This window comes from Aspergillus fijiensis (genome assembly GCF_003184825.1).
Source record: "Aspergillus fijiensis CBS 313.89 unplaced genomic scaffold BO72scaffold_14, whole genome shotgun sequence".
In the NCBI taxonomy this organism is placed as follows: Eukaryota; Fungi; Ascomycota; class Eurotiomycetes; order Eurotiales; family Aspergillaceae; genus Aspergillus; species Aspergillus fijiensis.
Window position 1 is genome coordinate 394063 of NW_024468990.1, and position 17453 is coordinate 411515.

The following is a 17453-nucleotide window of genomic DNA, read 5'->3' on the forward strand; positions in this document are numbered from 1 at the left end:
GGGGGAAATAGAGGGAACGGTTAGGGTCAAGACTGCGGAAAGGGACCTGCGTTTAACAATTTGCAACTGCACCAACGGGATCGACTACATATACCTCTCTAGGTGATTCTTCAATGTCTTGACAGATAGAGAGAACAACCTTTCACTGGTCAGACATCTCAAGTCACTTGTAGTGACTGTAACTGCAGTCAATTCACAGTAGTTCTGGAGACAATAAAAGTCTTTCTCCCATATCGAAGGCAATCTTCCGAACCTCAAAACCGCCCCCCAGCTTCTGGAGCTCAGATGCCATGCAGTTGTCGATCTGGTTCGGTAATCTTACTGCGCCCATTGACGTTGCTGTCGCGAGTTTGTCTCGCCAATTTCGTTCGCTATGTCAAGTCTAGTCTCAGCTTGATAGTCTTACTCAGGGCCTTGTGACAACATGAGAGAAACCGCCTACCTGAGTGTCAGGTGCTCCTGTCTCTCATTGGATGGTAGATATCACTTCTTCGTGAATCTGCAAGGCCATTGATATTGGCCAATCCCTTATCCACCAGGAATTCACCCTCTGGACTGGTCGGCGATGAAGATCCCGCAATAACTCTTCGGATTTCCAGTCAGTGGGATGTCTTGCAAATTCAGCCCCTGTCTCCAATGTTATGCCGTCCTAGATGCCATTGAAGACGGAGATCCTGTTGTGAATTCACCATGTACACCTCCTTGGCTTGGCGGTGTCAGAGAAGCACGGTTCTAGGCTTCATGGCCTGGATCACTCTTGAGAGATAGTGAATTCATTTGCAATATGTTATGTTCGAGCTATGATTCCGACAAGAGGACCACGACAGCAGGTTCTACCAATCTTTCTGCTAGAGTGGTGGGTCCCAGTCCCCCAGGCCGTCTGCCCCATAGAGTTTCCAGCAAGGTGGGATGAGTAAAGTCGTGGATATCTTGTTGTCCTAGCTCCGATTCTTGCAATAGTCAAACGCCATGGATGGACACCGCCTCTTTGGGTATAGGGGGTTCAAGGGGGTTGGGCGAAGGAGGACCTGGACTTTGGCCCACCCCAACTCTTAACGCCGGACAGGAGCGACTCTGACAGGTAGTGTGAAGCTGCATTTCCCCATTTCGGTGGACTTGGGCATCGTATTCGTAGGCAATATGTTTTACTCTTCGTATTTGGAGGATGTGTCTTTGCTTTTTGGTGACTCCCCCCGTCCCCCCTTTTCAGTTCTCACCGCTCCTGCCTGTCGCTCTGGCAATGTCTCAGGCAGATCCCGATAGTGTGGTTATGCACGTTTCTGGTGCATCTTCTGGCGCATTCATCAAGATCGAGAAAATAGTTGACAGAAGCACTGGACAATCTTTCATGGAATGACCAGAAGAGGGCTCAGACCCACTGTAACTGTGTGTGCATTGCCTATGTCTCTAGTCCTTTTTGGGTTTCTCGCATTCACACCGACCAGTGTTGCTAGTATTCCCCAGCTCATCCTTCCTCTTGTCGGTCAAAGCCCACCGGCAACAGCGGATCATAGCCCTTTGTGAGGGATATTCGATTGGAATTCTGGCCAGGTAAGTGATAAGTTTGTTTGGGGAGACGGGAAAGAAAACACATCCTGAGTAGCAAAGAAAAAGCAGCCTAGTACCCTATGACACTCAGCACCAGAGGCATCTGAGATGCTCCCCGGACTATAAGTCCCAGGCGCTGCTGAAATGACAGCAGGTCACTGTTGCGTCCTTGGAGTGATTGCGTGACGCCAAATCCTTGCTCTTGCTAACCTCGCTGGTGCAATTAGAACCAAATCCATATCAGCCTTCCTCCAAGAGATCAGAACTATGCAGGCCAGCCCGCGAGAATACAAACGCGATGAACGAGGAGCCTATCGTCAGCGAATCATGAGATTGAGACCACCGAAACGATACTCTCAAGAGCCACTCGGGACCAGCTTGATCACAGCCATCCGCAAAACATTCAAGCTCTGTCTTGAGCAGAATCACCTCATGCGCGAGACGTGGGCGGTGGTCAGGATGTCGGATTTCAACCTCTGGGTCGATGGATGGGGCGCCGCAGCCGCAACGGAGACATTGCTTGATGCTAGGCTTCAGGCCCTGCCAGAATCGGATCAAAAGTGTCTACAGGATAATCTTCACCAGCTCAAGGATGCTCTTAGCCAAGGGCTCTTCGTGGAGAGAAGCGAGAAATCAATGAGGAAGGTCGATTTCCTCGTCTCCCAGTTGGCCAAGGACGCCGTGGCCATCAGACGGAGAGAAGCACAACCACGGATCCAAAGAGCAGATCAGACCTTTGACCCTCGAAGACAGCAGTCACTGCGGGATTACTTCAAGTGCATGATGCTTCTTCTTCGACCGACTGACAGTGCTGTTTCTGAACCTGAATCCCCACCGACTGTGCCCACGGATTGGGTGTGTGTCATACCGAACGATAATGTGATCAAGCTCAAGATGACACCTCTTCAGGAGCGCCTCATCGAAGCCAACCTCAGGCGCCGTTATCGATTTCTTCGAGCCCAGCGCGAGTCGGACAACCCGGCCAGCTCAACGACCTCGGGGCCAGAATCAACAGCTGGACTCCCAGATAGCATCGCGGCTGATTCTCAAAAGACGGGTCAGTATCCGAGCCCCCCAAAAGCAGAGGGTGATTTCAAATGTCCTTGTTGCTGCCAACCTTTGCCCGACATTGTGGCTACGGACACCGAAAAATGGAGGTAAGAATTCGTGTGATATTTATCGCTTCGCCACGCAGATCACTGATTGCTCTATCGCACAGACAACATCTTTTGAAAGATATCCAACCGTTCACCTGTATCGCGAAAGGCTGCCCGACTCCAGGTATTATTTACAGCACGCGAAGCGACTGGGAGCGCCATGTGGAGATGGACCATCGCCGCAACCGATGGATCTGTCCCATCTGCCGCGACATGGACACCGCAACCGACAACGTGGAGGTCTTGCTCGCCCACATGTGGCAGCGTCACCCAGACGCAATTACCCCGGAGGATGCCGTCCATGTTATTCATGCGGGCGAGATCCCATCGTACGGACTCACGTGTTGTCCTCTCCCTCTCTGCAAAGAGACTGGATCCCTTGACAGCTCCGAACTGGTCAACCACGTCCTGCGACACACCCATGACTTTGCCTTACAGGCACTCCCGTAGCCCCAGCAGACGTAGGATCATGCCCCAGCCCCAGGCCCTCGACCCGGCACATATAACACGAGACTGCTGACAGATCCGGATTACGTCCTGTCGTGGTTGAACGACGTCAGTGAGCAAGGTCCTCCATCTTCGACCCCCCCGGCACTGGACCTCAGGACCTGGGACGAGACCGCCGAGGAACCTGCGCAAGAGTCCAGCGGCGCCTGGGACTACTTCGACCGGAATCCGTACTTTGCGGACGACTCCAGCAGTAGACCCTTTCCTGCGCCCTTGTCCAAGCGCAGCGAACACATATCAGATGGCGAGGAGGCGATTGACCACCAGGTTGAGGGCTGTTAGCCGTCCAGGAACCACCACACGTCGGACCACAGAGCTCATCAGCGACCTACCTCACGGACGGACGCGATGCCTCAAGGTCTAGTTTTCGGGACTCTTCACTACGTTACAATTCACGTCCAATGTCAGAATGCCAGTTGTTTCCTTCCCATGTTGTATCCTTTATGCCTTTCCAAGTTTCCTAATCTCCATGCGCACAGGTAATCTAATCTACTCATTTTTGTTCTCGTCAGAGATAGTCGACCCCCGGAGAGGTAAACACTCCTTAAGTGGCAGACGATGGTAGATAGATCCTTCCGGTTCTCCTCCTACGACGGAATGTCATCTCCACCACAGTAAGTACCCGACGCCCCTGTCCAACCCACCCCTTTTTCAACAGGCTCCGAATGGCCACCAACCGGCCCACGCGGTCAAAGCCCATGCCGCCCGGGATCTCGAACGTCGAGACCTCGGCTTGGAAGACCCTGGCAAGCCAGCCCCGAACCTCCACTGCGAGGAGCGAACCGACCCTGCAGCTGACGATTGGGCCCTTGGGGTTGACCCCTCCTCCGCCAGCCCGGAGAGGCTGCGCACAAGCTTGGCGATGAGGGCGCGGGCAATGATCTGGGTCGCCTCGCCCAAGGAAGCGGCCTGGCATTGCACGGCCTGGAAGTCGCGTGGGCCGCCTTTCGTGGAAGAGTGGTGGAGGTGGTGGTGGTTGGATGATGATGATAGGACGCGGTGGAAGAAGCCGAACACGGGCCGCTGCACCCAGGCGAGCTCATCCACCCCGCATGCCAACATGGCCTTGAGGGTATTGATGCCGAAGATCGTCTGGTAGTCGGCCAGCGTCAGAGCTTGGAGACGGCGCCGGCGCTGTCATGACGACCACACCGTCATCGCCATCACTGGCAGCCTCGAGCACCGGACGACAAGGACGGCAGCAGTAGAATCCCAGCAGGGCGAGGAAACTTTCCTGCGTGATTGGGGCCATGGAATTGCCGTCCAGCAGCCGGTCGCGGATGGCCTGGTGCTGGGCTAGGAAGCCGTCGTCGACCATGGCCCCCAGTTCGAGGCTTATGGCGGCTCACTGCCAGCATCGCGCCGGGCATGGTCGACTCATTCCGCAATTTGGATGACACCAGCGAGCGCCGCAAGTAGGCAATCCTCCAAGCGCTGCGCGCGGAGCTGGCGACACAGCGGTCTCCATAAAAGAGTTGAGCACTGTCATCCTTGTTCATTTTGCACAAGAGGGGCGGGAGTTAGGGTTCGCTTACGCAGCAGCAATCCCTCCCGACGAGTGTCCCTCGACGACATTGCACGGGACATCAAAGGTACGAAGCAGGCTCACCAACGCGACTTGGACTACAGTGCAAGGAACCGAGCTAATGCGAGCGTTGTCCGTTGTCGATCCGAGTCGTCTCTTCTGGCTTTGCCAGTCCCTCTACCCGATGAAACCATTGAGCGGCGCTCTTCCAGACCACGGGGAAAGGGGATGCCACAGTTGCCATTCTTGTCATCTTGATGCTTCATTGTTAGTCCAATCATTTCAATTTTCCTCGTCAGGTGATAGACTCTAGAAGAAAGATATTCCTGAGTAGGATGTCCCAGCCCCCTTTGTTTTAATCGTATCCCATGCATACCTTGCAAGATCTTAGAGAACCCGTGTCCGAGGGTCTAGGATCTATCTGCAAATCAATTCCTGTCTATCTAGAATGATGTAGATGACGCGTACAGTAGCTGGCCGAGATGCATGGGATCGGGCTTCCACCCTTGCTTTCTCTTCTGTTCGCGTGTGCTCTGAGGACACTTGGTTCAGAATACTATCAGATTCAACAAGCAAACTATATATGCCCTGAAAGCTCAGTTAACCAGCACATACGACCACAGGGTGTGGAAAACAGGGCTTCCCGTCCGCTCAGCCGTACTTAAGCCACACGCCGGGAGGTTAGTAGTTGGGTGGGTGACCACCAGCGAATCCCTTCTGTTGTATGTTTTTTGCAAGCCCACAGTCATATTGCTCTTCATACCCTCCTTGTCCTCGATCAATGACAGCGGAGAACCACAATATCGCCCACGCCCACTTCCTCTGTCAAGCTAACAACGCTCGTATCAAGGGTGTGACGGCCGTTGTGCGAACACCGGGCCCTCCCAGGTCTACCTCACACTAAAACCTGCCCAAGGGCCACCAAGCTCTCGACCCGCAACTGTGCTTCCCAGTAGAGTTACGGAAACAAGGACAAGAAAAGGCTAAACAGCCAGAGTCATGAGTCGTGAAATCATATCCCGGCGCAGAAACTCTGTAAGAGCTCGGTAGGATTTCAGTTTGCTCGGAGTCTTTGCGCATAGCCAATGCGAGCGAGATACCTCCTCGTGCGGGTCGAAACATCAGACTAGGTCTGGATTACATCTTGGTGAAGTCGAGGACCCGCGCTAGAAATAAACTACTAATCTCTCTCGGCACATGCTCGTGCTCTGAATCCAAAACCACCAAGGGAGCGTCGCAGCACTTCCCCTTCCTCTCACCAGCATTGCTCTGTTTCTCTCGAGAATAAGGATTCAAGTATCTCACTCAACGCTCAACGCCAAAGAGTGAAGCCAGCGATGATCATGACATTCAAATCCACTCTCCTCATCTCCCTGACGGTCCTATCCTCGAGCGCTCTCACCCTTCCCAACCCCGTCACCCCGCTTCAGCAGGCGCTGCTCGACCAGGACCCTCCTCCCTGTGGCGTATCATCCCCGGAGACGCAGATGCAGCAGCAGGATACCACCGCAGTTCACGACAGCCGCCTCGGAATCCACTACGGCCAATGCTACAACCTCATCCACCCGGATCTCGGGCCGGTCGTGGACAGCACGTGGGGCGCCTGGGCGCAGCCGTGGCAACTGCTGACCTTCAAGGAAGGCAGCATGCAGCGGCGGTTCCAGGTGTGTCGCAACACGGACTGCGAGTCTGGCGGCCCCGTGGGGGAGGACGAGGGGTTCTATCTACGGGATCTGAGCGGCTCGCCGAAGTCGCAGCGCCATCCCGCCTTCCTGGCCTTTTTGGATCTCGGGGCGCAGAGCCAGCTCTGGCCCTACGCCAACGACAACCTGGGCCGGCTGGCGGTCTTCAAGGGCGCGCCCATGGGGAACGCCGTCAGGCTCCGCCTGAAGGAGAGCGCCCACGGATTCAACGGGCTGCATGTCAACTCGAATGGCTGGCCCGGGCATAACTATGTTTTCACCGATCGGCAGCACAATGGCCTGACCTTGGGGTTTAAACCTGCTTTCTGTTGAAGGCAAAGCCAGACAACTGAGCATCCGCTCGGGGTGAGGAGTGGTGCCTCATCACGTCGCAGTCATCGCCGGTGCAGTCAGTCCGCACAGAAAAGGGGGAGACAGATCTAAGCAGTCCGCGCACGGCCAACGAGTGATGTTGGGGAGTGACTTTTGCAGCAAAAGCTATCTTGCTCTAGCTGGACTGAAAACACGTCTATTGTAGGATGCAGTGAATAAGTATGAGGTGTTATTATGAACAACCTTATCAGTGAGTGGTGTGCGCAATCAACGATTACAGGTAGCATTCACGGGCGGTCTCGGTAGTACAAAAGTGAAATTCATTACCTTTTGCTGTAGCTTTGTCTCTATCAATGGAAGTAGCGTTACTTACCAGGGGCCATCACACTAGACAAGAGAATTCTGTTTCTTGCACCAAGGTTCCGGTCCGGCTGTTCCATTGTTCAAATTGTGACTCTGTATGGCCATTCTATAGAGGAGGACTAGTTCAGGTTAAAAGATGCACCTTCTTCTTGGTCAGCTCGTAGTTGATGCCTGAAGTACTACCTTTCTAGGTTTAGTGACTCTGTAGATGCCTGAGCAACTACTACATTTAGTTAGTAGGCGGTCGTTTTAAGACGCTCGGACCAGCCACGGCGGGAAGGGGGGAGCATCTTTTTTGTCTAGACACTGTAGCAGGTTCTCACTTCCCCCTCCTCTCGGCCCGTAATCTGCTTTCGCCCAAAGCTTGCTGAATTCTTGCGAGTGGCAAAAGTCCCGGGATACAGTTTAGCTCTGGCTCTCGCTCCAGCTTTTACAACAGTGGATCCTATCCCTGGGAACTTGAATTGGTTCTTTTTAGTGGAGTCATAACTTAATGACGTCTCCAGTATAGGTGCGTTGGGGTCCTGATTAGTATATACTGCTGAAGACGTATTTCGGGCATCACTGAACATACATCGCATTGGACACACACAGTCTAGCCGTCAGGGCAGGGAAGCCTTGAGCGAAGGGGGAGCACAACGAGCCCTTTCGCAACGGCTTGCCATGTCTCACCATCGATGCATCAATCAAAGTAGATATCTGGCTTGAGTACGCTGTACTATGCCATTGGAAGCACTTGATTCCACCGCCAACGTCCCGTGATGGTCCAGTGGCGCGTTGGCATGATACTCCATGCACTTCAATCGTCTGTCAAAGGAGTCTGATCTTCATTCTATTCTTATCAACGAGTACTGCGCCAGTCAGACAGCCCGCCTAGCTATCCTGCAGGTCCTCGAACACGATTATATAGGCATGAATCTCAAGACTTCATCATCTCATTGCTGAAGAAGACTCAAACAACCGTGATATGTCCAACCAACCCTTTGCCCCGACAAATTCACCAACACGAAACATCAAAACCCATAAGACCTCACCCTCAACGACCCCGCCGTGCCCCCAATCCTGGCCCCGACACACCTGCCCGGATGCCAGACGGCAAACAACAACACCACGGCGGCGATAGGCGCGAACTCCAAGCACGCAAAGTAGACCTCATGGGTCGCCAGCGTGGCGCCCAGCCCCTGCGCCGTCTCCGCCAACCGGAAGATGGTGCGCAGATACACCAGCAGCGTGGCCAGCCCAAACACCCCACAGAACACGCCATACCGGGGCGGCCCCTCCCCCTTCCGCGCGGCCGTCCAAATCAGCCCCCTCGCGCGGACCAGAAACCCCGCCGCCACGGCAATGAACACCGTCATCGCGAAGACCTGGTACGCCAGCCCGCCCAGCAGGATATGGTTGGCGACGGAGGGGTCCTGCCGCCGCGACTCGCGTACGCCGACCAGCACGGCGCCGGCGATCTGCACGACGGTCGAGACGACGTCGGAGGCGATGAAGAACCACAGGATCACCCGCGGCGGGAGGAGGGCGTGCTGCCGGCCGAGGAGCCGGATCAGCCCGGACAGGATGGTGTAGATCCCCGCGGCCAGGAACACGGGCGCCGTGACGATGAAGAAGTAGTTGAGCACGAAGTAGATCAGGTTGTACGGGTCCTGGCGCGCGGACAGCGCCCGCGCGATATACCCGACGATCTCGAAGACCAGGCCCACCGAGAAGGGGAGCCACCACCAGCTGCGGTGGCGGATCGTCTGCACAGTGTGCGCGACCAGATGCACGAAGAACCAGGTGGCCGCGAAGGCGGCGAGCGCGAGCGAGGGCGTGTAGCCGTAGATGATGATCGAGGTGTCGTTGGGCCCGTTGGGGTTGGGGAAGTTGGGGTCGATGTAGCCGAAGGATCGCGCTTTTTGGGACTCTTAGTTAGGGCTTGGGTTTGGAGGGTGTTGGGATGTGAGTTTGGCCCGGGAGGGGGGGGGGGGAATCGGTACAGTACCTGTGATATGCGGGTGGGAGCGCGCCATGAGTAATCAGCTGGGGCGCGGTATTCGCCTGCGTTCAGTCACTTTGCATGTTCGCGATAAGGGGGCAGGTGAGGGTTGTTATAAGGTGTTTGGGCGGGACTACCGCCAAGCGATCTACTCGTCTTGTGGAGAAACGTGTTCGTGGAGTGTCCTGGTGGGTGGGTATAAATGGCTGCAACAGAACTGGTCATGCCAATGCGCGCCCAGGACCTCGCTTAGACCGGTCCTGGCTTGGCCTGCGTACACGTGCGAATCCAGGTCCAGATCGTCCGCAGCTCACCTGGCTCGATTCCATCGGCAAAGCAACAAGAAGCCAAAGGCCCTCTCGGCTCTTTCAAGGTTCTCGCCCAGAGCTCAGCTCCGCAATCTGTGGGTCTTCATGTTGGCCCTGCGGCTTATCCTCACACTATGTACGGAGTATGTACTCTTAGGGTTGTCCCCATGCGGGGAACGTCAACTGGTCAACAGGTCGCACGAGCCTCAAAAAGCCCTTCCTCCTTCTTCCATGAGCGGATCAGAACATACAGACTATCACAATAAATATCCCTAACGGAAACATGAGTCCCGGAATCTCCTCCTTTTCTCTGCCCGCGACATGCTAAAGGGGAGCGGTACGTCATCGAGCGGAAATGCCAATTCCAAGGTTAGCCAAGCCTGCCAAAACCTGGCTTTCCGAGCGATCGAACAATCCATGCGAAATCCCGATCTCCGCCTGCGCCACCCTCGCTAATCGGAACCAGCGGGGGTTGTTCGGTCCAGAATATCAGTAGAAAGTTGTGCTGCTGATTGTCATTTGTCATTTGTCATTTGCTAGGTTTGACACGCTCAGAGCGGACTTGGCTACATTGGCTGTTTTTCCTCGATCGAATCTACCGTGGTCGATTGGCATTCGCAACTCTATATACTCAGAGCATGGGAGTATATTCTCGAAAATATGTACACCAAGCACTATCAACACGGACGGTTCATACAAACAAGGCTGTACTGTACTGCATCAGCTGGGTATGGGCGTTTAGTATGTACGAAGCTTTGCAACACCGGGCCACGCTCATCTATTATATACCAAATGATTCCCCGCCCACAGCTCAAGCAGAGACAGCTTCAGCGCCCGTAGCTCCCGCGCGCAGAGGCGCGTACCTTGTCTCTCGTCCAGCGCACACACACCGCCGCACTTCGCGCCAGGCAACAACTCCCGTGGCTATCATCATGACCACCAAGAAACCGAGGTAAGCACCCGCCCTGTCCCTGTGATTAGTCCACGGCTTTTGTTTCGATCTGCCTCCGCCGTATTGACCGGAGGGAAGATACGAGATGGCTGGACTCACCGATTCCAATTACTGTCAACAGCAGCAGCGCTTTCGTGACCGTCCACCGTGTGGGAACTCGCTCCATCGCTCTCAACCTCCGCTGGCGCGGAAGAAGGGCCCGCATCATCGACCTCGACACCCGGTCCCGACAGCAAGGTCTGCCCCGGCGCGCAAGCAGCGAGATGATCTGCCGGGATACGAGTGGAGAGCCGCAACCGTTCCTGGAGGGCCAGCGGGGCTTCGATGAGGGTGAGCACGAGACCCGAGTACGCGTGCCATTCCATGTGGCAGTGGAAGATCCAGACGCCTATTACAACCAGTTAACACTACATGAGCTTTTTTCTGTTTTCCTTTCCAGAAAACCAAAATAAAACAAGAGAAGCAATACTGACCAGGATTCGTCGATCGAAATCGAAGCACCAGATTCCCACCGGGATGCACAATGGCCGTGTCGCGCCGGATGGGAACCCTGGGAAAATCCGCCTCGGTCGCTCCGGTGTCCGCGAAACTGCCATTGCCGGCCTCGGAGCGGTAGACCACCTGGAAGTTATGGCCGTGCAGGTGGAACGGGTGGCGGCTCATGTGGCCGTTGTTCACCACCAGCTCCACGGTCTGGTTCTCGGCGAGGATGAAGGTGTTGGTGGATTGGTTGTAGGTCGCGGTATCGGTGGAGAGAGCCCCAGCTTCGAGGGCGTGGTATAAGGTCGGGTAGTCGGGCGGGGTGTAGGCAATGTCGTTGAAGGTCCAGCTGTTCATGGGGGTTTGGAGGTTGGATAAGTGGTTTCGTGTGTGGGAGAGCTAGCATAGAGGGCGGAGGGGAGGAGAGGTAACATACTGGCTTTTTCCATCCCCAAGTCGAGCCGTTCCCATATTCAGAGTGATGCTTTGATCTGGTGAGGTGAAGAGTGGTTCCGAATCATACGGTTCTAGCGTAATGTCGTCAATTGCTTGGGAGATGTCGATGTCTGCGGATGGTTCGTCGAGTGACAGGCGCTGATCGTAGACTAACCACCCGGTAACGGTGACTTGAGGTCGCGAGTGGGCCATCATAATCAAGGTCTTGCAGGAGCAGATCAGCAACGGACCCCGCATCTACTGTCCACGTGAGGCATACCTTGTCCATGGTCACGGTAATAGCGTAATTGCGACTGGCATTGTCCTTGCCCTCGATCAGAACCCCGTATCGCTGACCCGCAGCGATATAGATGGTCTGTGCTTGTGCGCGCTTCGTGTAGACACCATCCACCTCCACAATCGTCATCTCGTGGTCCTCGATTGAGACATATTGTCCCATGAAGCCGCCGATATTCGCAATTCGAACAAGATATTTCTCGTTCGGTCGAACCGGAATTTGGAGGTTCTGAGTGTCGTTAATCAAGTTCGAGTCCGGTGTAGGATCATGAAGCATAGACTGATGGAGATAGTGTGGCATCATCTCCGGCATCTGCTCGTGATACCAATCCGAGATCGAGAATACAATCTCCTCATTGTACTCAGCATTGTATGGGGAGGCCGCATCATGCACGACAAAGAGACCACGGAGCCCATCCGGGTACTGTGACTCGGCATGGGCATGGTACCAGTACGTTCCTGGCTGGTTGACCTGTCGACTTTACTTAGACGATTGTTTGTTCGCGCCAATGAATACGGAAGCTCGCTCTAACCTGAAACCTATATTGGAAATTGGACCCCGGTTGAATGGCGCACTGGGAGACTTGGGCAGTCCCATCCATGTGCGGGGTGCCCTCCATGAAGATGCCGTGAAAGTGTAGAGCCGTGGACTGATTGCCCAGCGAGTTGAGCACATTCACAACTATAGTGTCCCCCATGTCAGCCTGAATCTGCGGCAGCGGCCAGGTGTCATTGATGCCAATCGTTGGTCGTACTTTGGCACCATCCGGGTTGGCGAGGACCCAGGTAATGTTGAAATCATATTCGACTGTTTTGGAGAGAACAGTAGTGACGATTGTCAGTAGGCCGAGAAGGCGTGCCGGAGACAGCATAGCCTGTTGCATCAGAAGTGGCAATCAGGAGTTCCTTCTTCCCAAAGATAAACTCGCGAACATAAATGCGTGGAGTTGAAAGCGGTGAATGCCGGCCTGGAAGGTGAAGGGTAAGCATTTAGTATTAACTGCTCTTTGGGGGATCATGCAATCTGTTATCGGCCCCATTCTTTATCCGGGCATGAAATTATGCCTTCAGACACAGCCAGACCGGCAACAAACGGCTGTACTCCCGAGGCCTGTGTTCCCGAGGTCCTGCATCCTATCACCGGAGTATGGCATAAAGAATGAATAAATCATCCACCCTATGTTAGGGTTGACGTTGAATGGAAGGTTGCAAGATGTCCTCAACTCGGCACGTGATCTTCTGCCTAACCAACAATGCTGATTCAGCAAAGGATAATGATCCCGTGACCACAAATTGTTCAAGCAAATGAAGCCAAGGAGCATCTGCACATGACTATGAGCTTACCTCTCGCCCAAAAGAAAGTCTTGAGCAAATGGAGCGGGGAGACATCTGTCAGAGTCGTATCATCCAATGTGAATGGGAATAGACCGTCCGCGAGAGTTGATTCCTGGATGAGCGGGTTTGACATCGCCCATGGCGCATCCCAATCTCAATCATAGCCGATACCTTGGCCTCCAGAAAGCGCTCCACAAGAATCATCATGGTGGAGTTGTAGGCATCTTGAAGTCCGCCGGAGGGTTCCCTGTCTTGTGAGCAACTGTGATATGAAGAAGTAAAGGAAGGTTTGCGGTTTGCAAAAGACATGGAAAACCCCCACAGAGAACCGAATACCACCAGTTTGGCAGGGGGCCAAGCATGGTATCCGTGTTAAGGTGTACGGTAGCTTGCAGGTGTCCACCAGTTCGTGCGCAAGGCGGAGCCAGATATGTGAGCACTCGCCAGGCATCGCTTCGGATAGGATCGAATAATCAAGTGAAAGAAGAAAGACAAGTTACTTTAGGGCTTCCAGTCTCACGACGTGGTCTTGTAGCAGAAATTCACCTGGGCGAGCCCCATCAAATTTCACTTTACGGCGGCGGCACGGAGCACACGCGTTGGGGATCTTCAATCGTCTCCTGCTGGCAAGATTTGATAGTGTATATCTGCGCTTCCGAGCTAAGTCTTGAGTGTCCATTTCTCTCTCTATACCCCTTGTTGATTCAGTGATAAGCTTTTGTGCAGGGTCGGAGATGGCCTCAAGAGTGATGCCGTCATTCAAGGGTCAATCAATCCTTGGGTTTGAGGGTCATGTGGAGCCCGACCGCCTGTCAGACTCTGAGCGATCACCTGGCTTCTCAGTCGACTAGAAAATCTCCCACAATGATAATGTGAGGTGCAATCCAGCACTGGGCATACTGGGTAAGTTACCTTGACTGACTAATACTTTGTTGTGTTCGCTGTACTTGATTACTGTGGGCTTTGCGGACCGCCCTCCGATTCGTTGGTCATCTTACCTGAAGTCATCCATACTACTACCTTACGAGTAGTTACTAACCTACCTTGAAGGTATAACTCAGGTACTGCCAGGTAGTACTACGTAGATAGTATGGAACAACATGAAAAACCTCGAAATATTCTCAGCACGTACTCGTGAATTTCGTTGTATGGTCATTTCTAGATGGAAAAAGCTGATGATGTTGCCAGTGGCACTCCGCACCACCGAACTACGGAAGACCATTCACGCAAATGCACCCTACCCTACCCCATTCCTATTCAGTCTCATCAAAAACCTGATCAATCCGCACCACCAGGGATTATTGCGGAGATTCTCCCGAGCATCGCCTGCTGCTGCTCCTCCGCCAAGACAACGCCGAACCGCTCGCGTAACACCTCGACTCTTTCTGCCTCGGTCACGCACGGACCATTGCACTAATATGATCGCATCCTCGCTGGAGTCCTTTGGGGTAGAAGGCGTGCGAACAGCATTTTGGCAACTAACCAACTCGAAAATGTAAGCCGTCTTGGTCATCTCCGTCCAGTTAAAATGAGGTCTCTCACCTGTCGCCATGCTCACCATTGCAGTTGCATCCTTTTTCACATATCCCAAGCTCACGAGCGACTGCACTCTGGATTCTCCTCCACTGGAAATATGCCTCCATAGTCAATCGGCCTCTTTTTCTCTTTCTGAACTTACCCTGGAGACTCGAGTGGACGTTTTCTGTCAAATCTGTAAGACAGTCCCTTGAAGCTCAAAACCCCGAAGTTCTATGAGGCAAGGCCGGACAAGATTTGATCCATTTATACGTGCACCTGCTATCAATTGAACATCGGAGGTGAGATTGAAAGTAAAAGGATTTCCAATTACACATTGCTGCGGAACCAGACGGGATTTTTTAATAATCCAAAGATCTGGACGCGAACCTGCGGCAAAATTGATCAAGTGACTTCACGGGTCTGTGTCGAATTGTCGGTAATCTTCGTGTTTAGCAGGCAATTCTTTCCCTACTATGCTGTGTTCGTGAAGGAGATTCTGGCATTGAATGTAATTTACTTGCCAAGCTATTAGTGGTGGGCCTTCGGAAAGTCCAAACAGCCAACCAGCGATGGATCCGAGGGGTTTGGAGAACGGAAATTTTATAGCCCTGTATACGGCAGGAAAACGTCGGCCTCTTTCTTCTTACGCTGCAGAAGTCATCGATTTTACTCAAGTATCTCTCCTTCTTGTTTTCAATTCACCCCTGAATTTTAAAATCTACCTACCTGTATATATGTTGTATTTTCGTTCTGTCATAGCTTGACTTTTCTATCAGAATCTACCGAGTAACTGCAACCCATATCCTTTACCATTCCGTCTACTATAGCTACAATCTTATCTACTTTCCTCCCTTTTAGATTTCCTAAGTTCTCTGGAGCAGGTAATGGGACAGATAGATAATCGATTGACAAAGGCGGCATAACAAGATGGCGATTTGTTGATTGTACCATCAACTCGCTATATCAAAACTTACCAAAGTCCACTGACTCCGAGTGTTTCTCCGAAGCGATGGATTGCAAGTGAAATGCAATCTAATCATCTTGAATATTGGCTTGTCACTGATACCGAATGGCCGGAAAGAACCAAGGACTTCCCAGGATTGCTTTCACAAGCTCATCTCGCTTCCTATCGTCACGAACTCCCAAACGGCTATATATTTCATCTGCTATATCCTCCAGTGCGTTGTGCGATCTGAGTCCAGGGAAGAATTCGCTCGGAATTGTTGTTGAAGCTTCATAAAAAGGCCATGCGAAGACGACATTGCGTGCAGGACCCCCACCCTCGAAGACAGCAAGAACACGATAATCGTCAGCCACAATGCCGCCTTCAACAAGATATTCCTCGCCATACAGTTCTGGATCACGATATGCAAGCCTGGTTGCAGCCTCCTTCGCACTGAATACACGTGTCATATGTTCCGCCCACACGGCAATCACCACAATGTTCTCTTCCAATTCATTTTCCAACTGTTTCCGTCGCTGAAGGGCTCGCTTCCAAGTGCCGAAAGATAGAAATCGTGTGGGAACCCTTCTCCAGGAAAGATGATCATCAAACTCTTGCAGTGATGGTGGACCTTCGTAGTTCGTTCTCCGTGCGCACACGTAGCCTTCTATGAAGCTGCTGTTTCTCTCGCACTCGGCGCGAAAGAGAACCAATGGTTTGGAGTTTCCTGATAATGGCTGAACAGTCATGATAGTTTGGAAGTCACGACGTTATCCAAATGAAAAAGAGTATGAGAGATAGTGAGCAGTATGTTGGTGGTGGTTGTATTGCTGGCCACAGAAGAAGGGGTGGAGCCTTGCCTCTTGTAAGAAACTGTTTGATGACTGGCACCAAGTGCGGGGTATGCTAAAAAGAGCAATCTGCGCCTTAATAGTATATTTAGCTATATTTGATTAAATTGATCCTAAGCATACAGTGTTGATTATTGGCGCATTTCATATGCAGAGAAAGCGGGGTTATGACCACAGTGGTCTGGCGTAATTCGCCAGAAGTATGGAAGACCATTGCGGCCACTCGGCAGGAGCGAACGATGCCATCATGATGCCATGTGAAGGAATTAAAGTTACATATGAATCTAGACACCCCAATATAAAAACAATAGTAGATGACAATGCCTATGAAGACCCCGAATAACAAAGCCTTCGGCTTTTCAAAACTGAAATAGATTCTAACGCAAGAAGAGGCTTTATCATACGCTTAGAGAAATACATCGAGGGAGAAGGGAGAGAGGTTTATAGATACTTATTGGGACTCAAAAAAGAGAGTGTTCACCGAATCTTCTTGGCCTAATATTGACTGTGTACTCTGAATTTATAGAAATGGGCTACCTCTTGTTCGGTGGTCACTGCGGTGAGAACACCACTACTCGGTACTTCGTACGCAGGTTAGTAGTAGTCGCCACCCTGCAAAAGCAAATTGGTTCCTATTTTTAGCATTTTTCTTGACATTCTACTATTAACAGAATCACGTCATTTCCTACTCCCAAGGACGTTTGTAAATGATTGGCCGTAGAGTAAGCTATGCCATTTTAAAGATAATTAGGTCGATTGGTGATTTTGTATACTCTTATTAGGTTTGATAATCCGCACAACCCGAAATGTCAATCCAAATACAATTTGTATCTAAGTTGATATATCAATACATTAATATGTATTCAGGCGTTTACTACTTTACTCAAACATGAATAAAAAGGGTTTAGTCGGAGCCCCATAGCCATAACGGTGCTTATTATACCGGCGATGCTATCCTGCTTGCGTGGGAAGATGCGTGGGAAGATGCGTCGGAAGATACTTATCAAAGGACTTGGAGATGTGTCTAGGAGGGCTTCGCCGTCCAGTTGCCTTGGTGCCTGCCCTTGGTCTTGGTAAGGAACATTGTGTTTGCAGGATGGCGGCTGCTATCCGCTGTACACAACTTCTTTCAACCATCGAGACCAACCACCGCCGAATGACTACCCCATGCCATGAATAATGCTCTTCATTACGCAAGATAGACCACCAAAGAAGATGAATATGGCCCGTGAACG

The 17453-nt window shown here is 52.3% G+C and overlaps 6 protein-coding genes across 6 annotated transcripts; 2 read left to right on the forward strand and 4 right to left on the reverse strand.

Moving 5' to 3' along the window:
* Window positions 1-1875: 1875 nt before the first annotated feature.
* On the forward strand, window positions 1876-3494 carry BO72DRAFT_494525 (uncharacterized protein; the record flags this gene model as incomplete). Its single annotated transcript, XM_040948476.1, has 3 exons — window positions 1876-2705; window positions 2768-3151; window positions 3218-3494. 3 exons carry the CDS (start codon window positions 1876-1878, stop codon window positions 3492-3494), a joined length of 1491 nt encoding a protein of 496 aa, XP_040803185.1.
* Window positions 3495-3756: 262 nt separating this feature from the next.
* BO72DRAFT_494526 (uncharacterized protein) lies at window positions 3757-4711 on the reverse strand (the record flags this gene model as incomplete). The annotated part of the gene is made up of 4 exons (XM_040948477.1): window positions 3757-3955; window positions 4012-4304; window positions 4363-4503; window positions 4562-4711. 4 exons carry the CDS (start codon window positions 4709-4711, stop codon window positions 3757-3759), a joined length of 783 nt encoding a protein of 260 aa, XP_040803186.1.
* Window positions 4712-6080: 1369 nt separating this feature from the next.
* Window positions 6081-6752, forward strand: BO72DRAFT_457301 (uncharacterized protein; the record flags this gene model as incomplete). The annotated part of the gene is made up of 1 exon (XM_040946328.1): window positions 6081-6752. The coding sequence occupies one exon, from the start codon at window positions 6081-6083 to the stop codon at window positions 6750-6752; it is 672 nt and encodes a 223-aa protein (XP_040803187.1).
* Window positions 6753-7969: 1217 nt separating this feature from the next.
* Window positions 7970-9623, reverse strand: BO72DRAFT_425478 (RTA1 domain-containing protein). Its single transcript, XM_040942914.1, has 2 exons — window positions 9106-9623; window positions 7970-9015 (listed from the first exon to the last, which is right to left on the reverse strand). The coding sequence occupies exons 1-2, from the start codon at window positions 9131-9133 to the stop codon at window positions 8129-8131; spliced, it is 915 nt and encodes a 304-aa protein (XP_040803188.1). The 5' UTR covers window positions 9134-9623; the 3' UTR covers window positions 7970-8128.
* Window positions 9624-10373: 750 nt separating this feature from the next.
* On the reverse strand, window positions 10374-12443 carry BO72DRAFT_506237 (multicopper like protein; the record flags this gene model as incomplete). Its single annotated transcript, XM_040949220.1, has 5 exons — window positions 10374-10747; window positions 10833-11188; window positions 11276-11499; window positions 11555-12043; window positions 12105-12443. The coding sequence occupies 5 exons, from the start codon at window positions 12441-12443 to the stop codon at window positions 10455-10457; spliced, it is 1701 nt and encodes a 566-aa protein (XP_040803189.1). The 3' UTR covers window positions 10374-10454.
* A 2910-nt stretch (window positions 12444-15353) lies between these two features.
* Window positions 15354-16189, reverse strand: BO72DRAFT_400561 (uncharacterized protein). Its single transcript, XM_040942153.1, has one exon. It carries the CDS (start codon window positions 16114-16116, stop codon window positions 15481-15483), a length of 636 nt encoding a protein of 211 aa, XP_040803190.1. The 5' UTR covers window positions 16117-16189; the 3' UTR covers window positions 15354-15480.
* Window positions 16190-17453: the final 1264 nt, after the last annotated feature.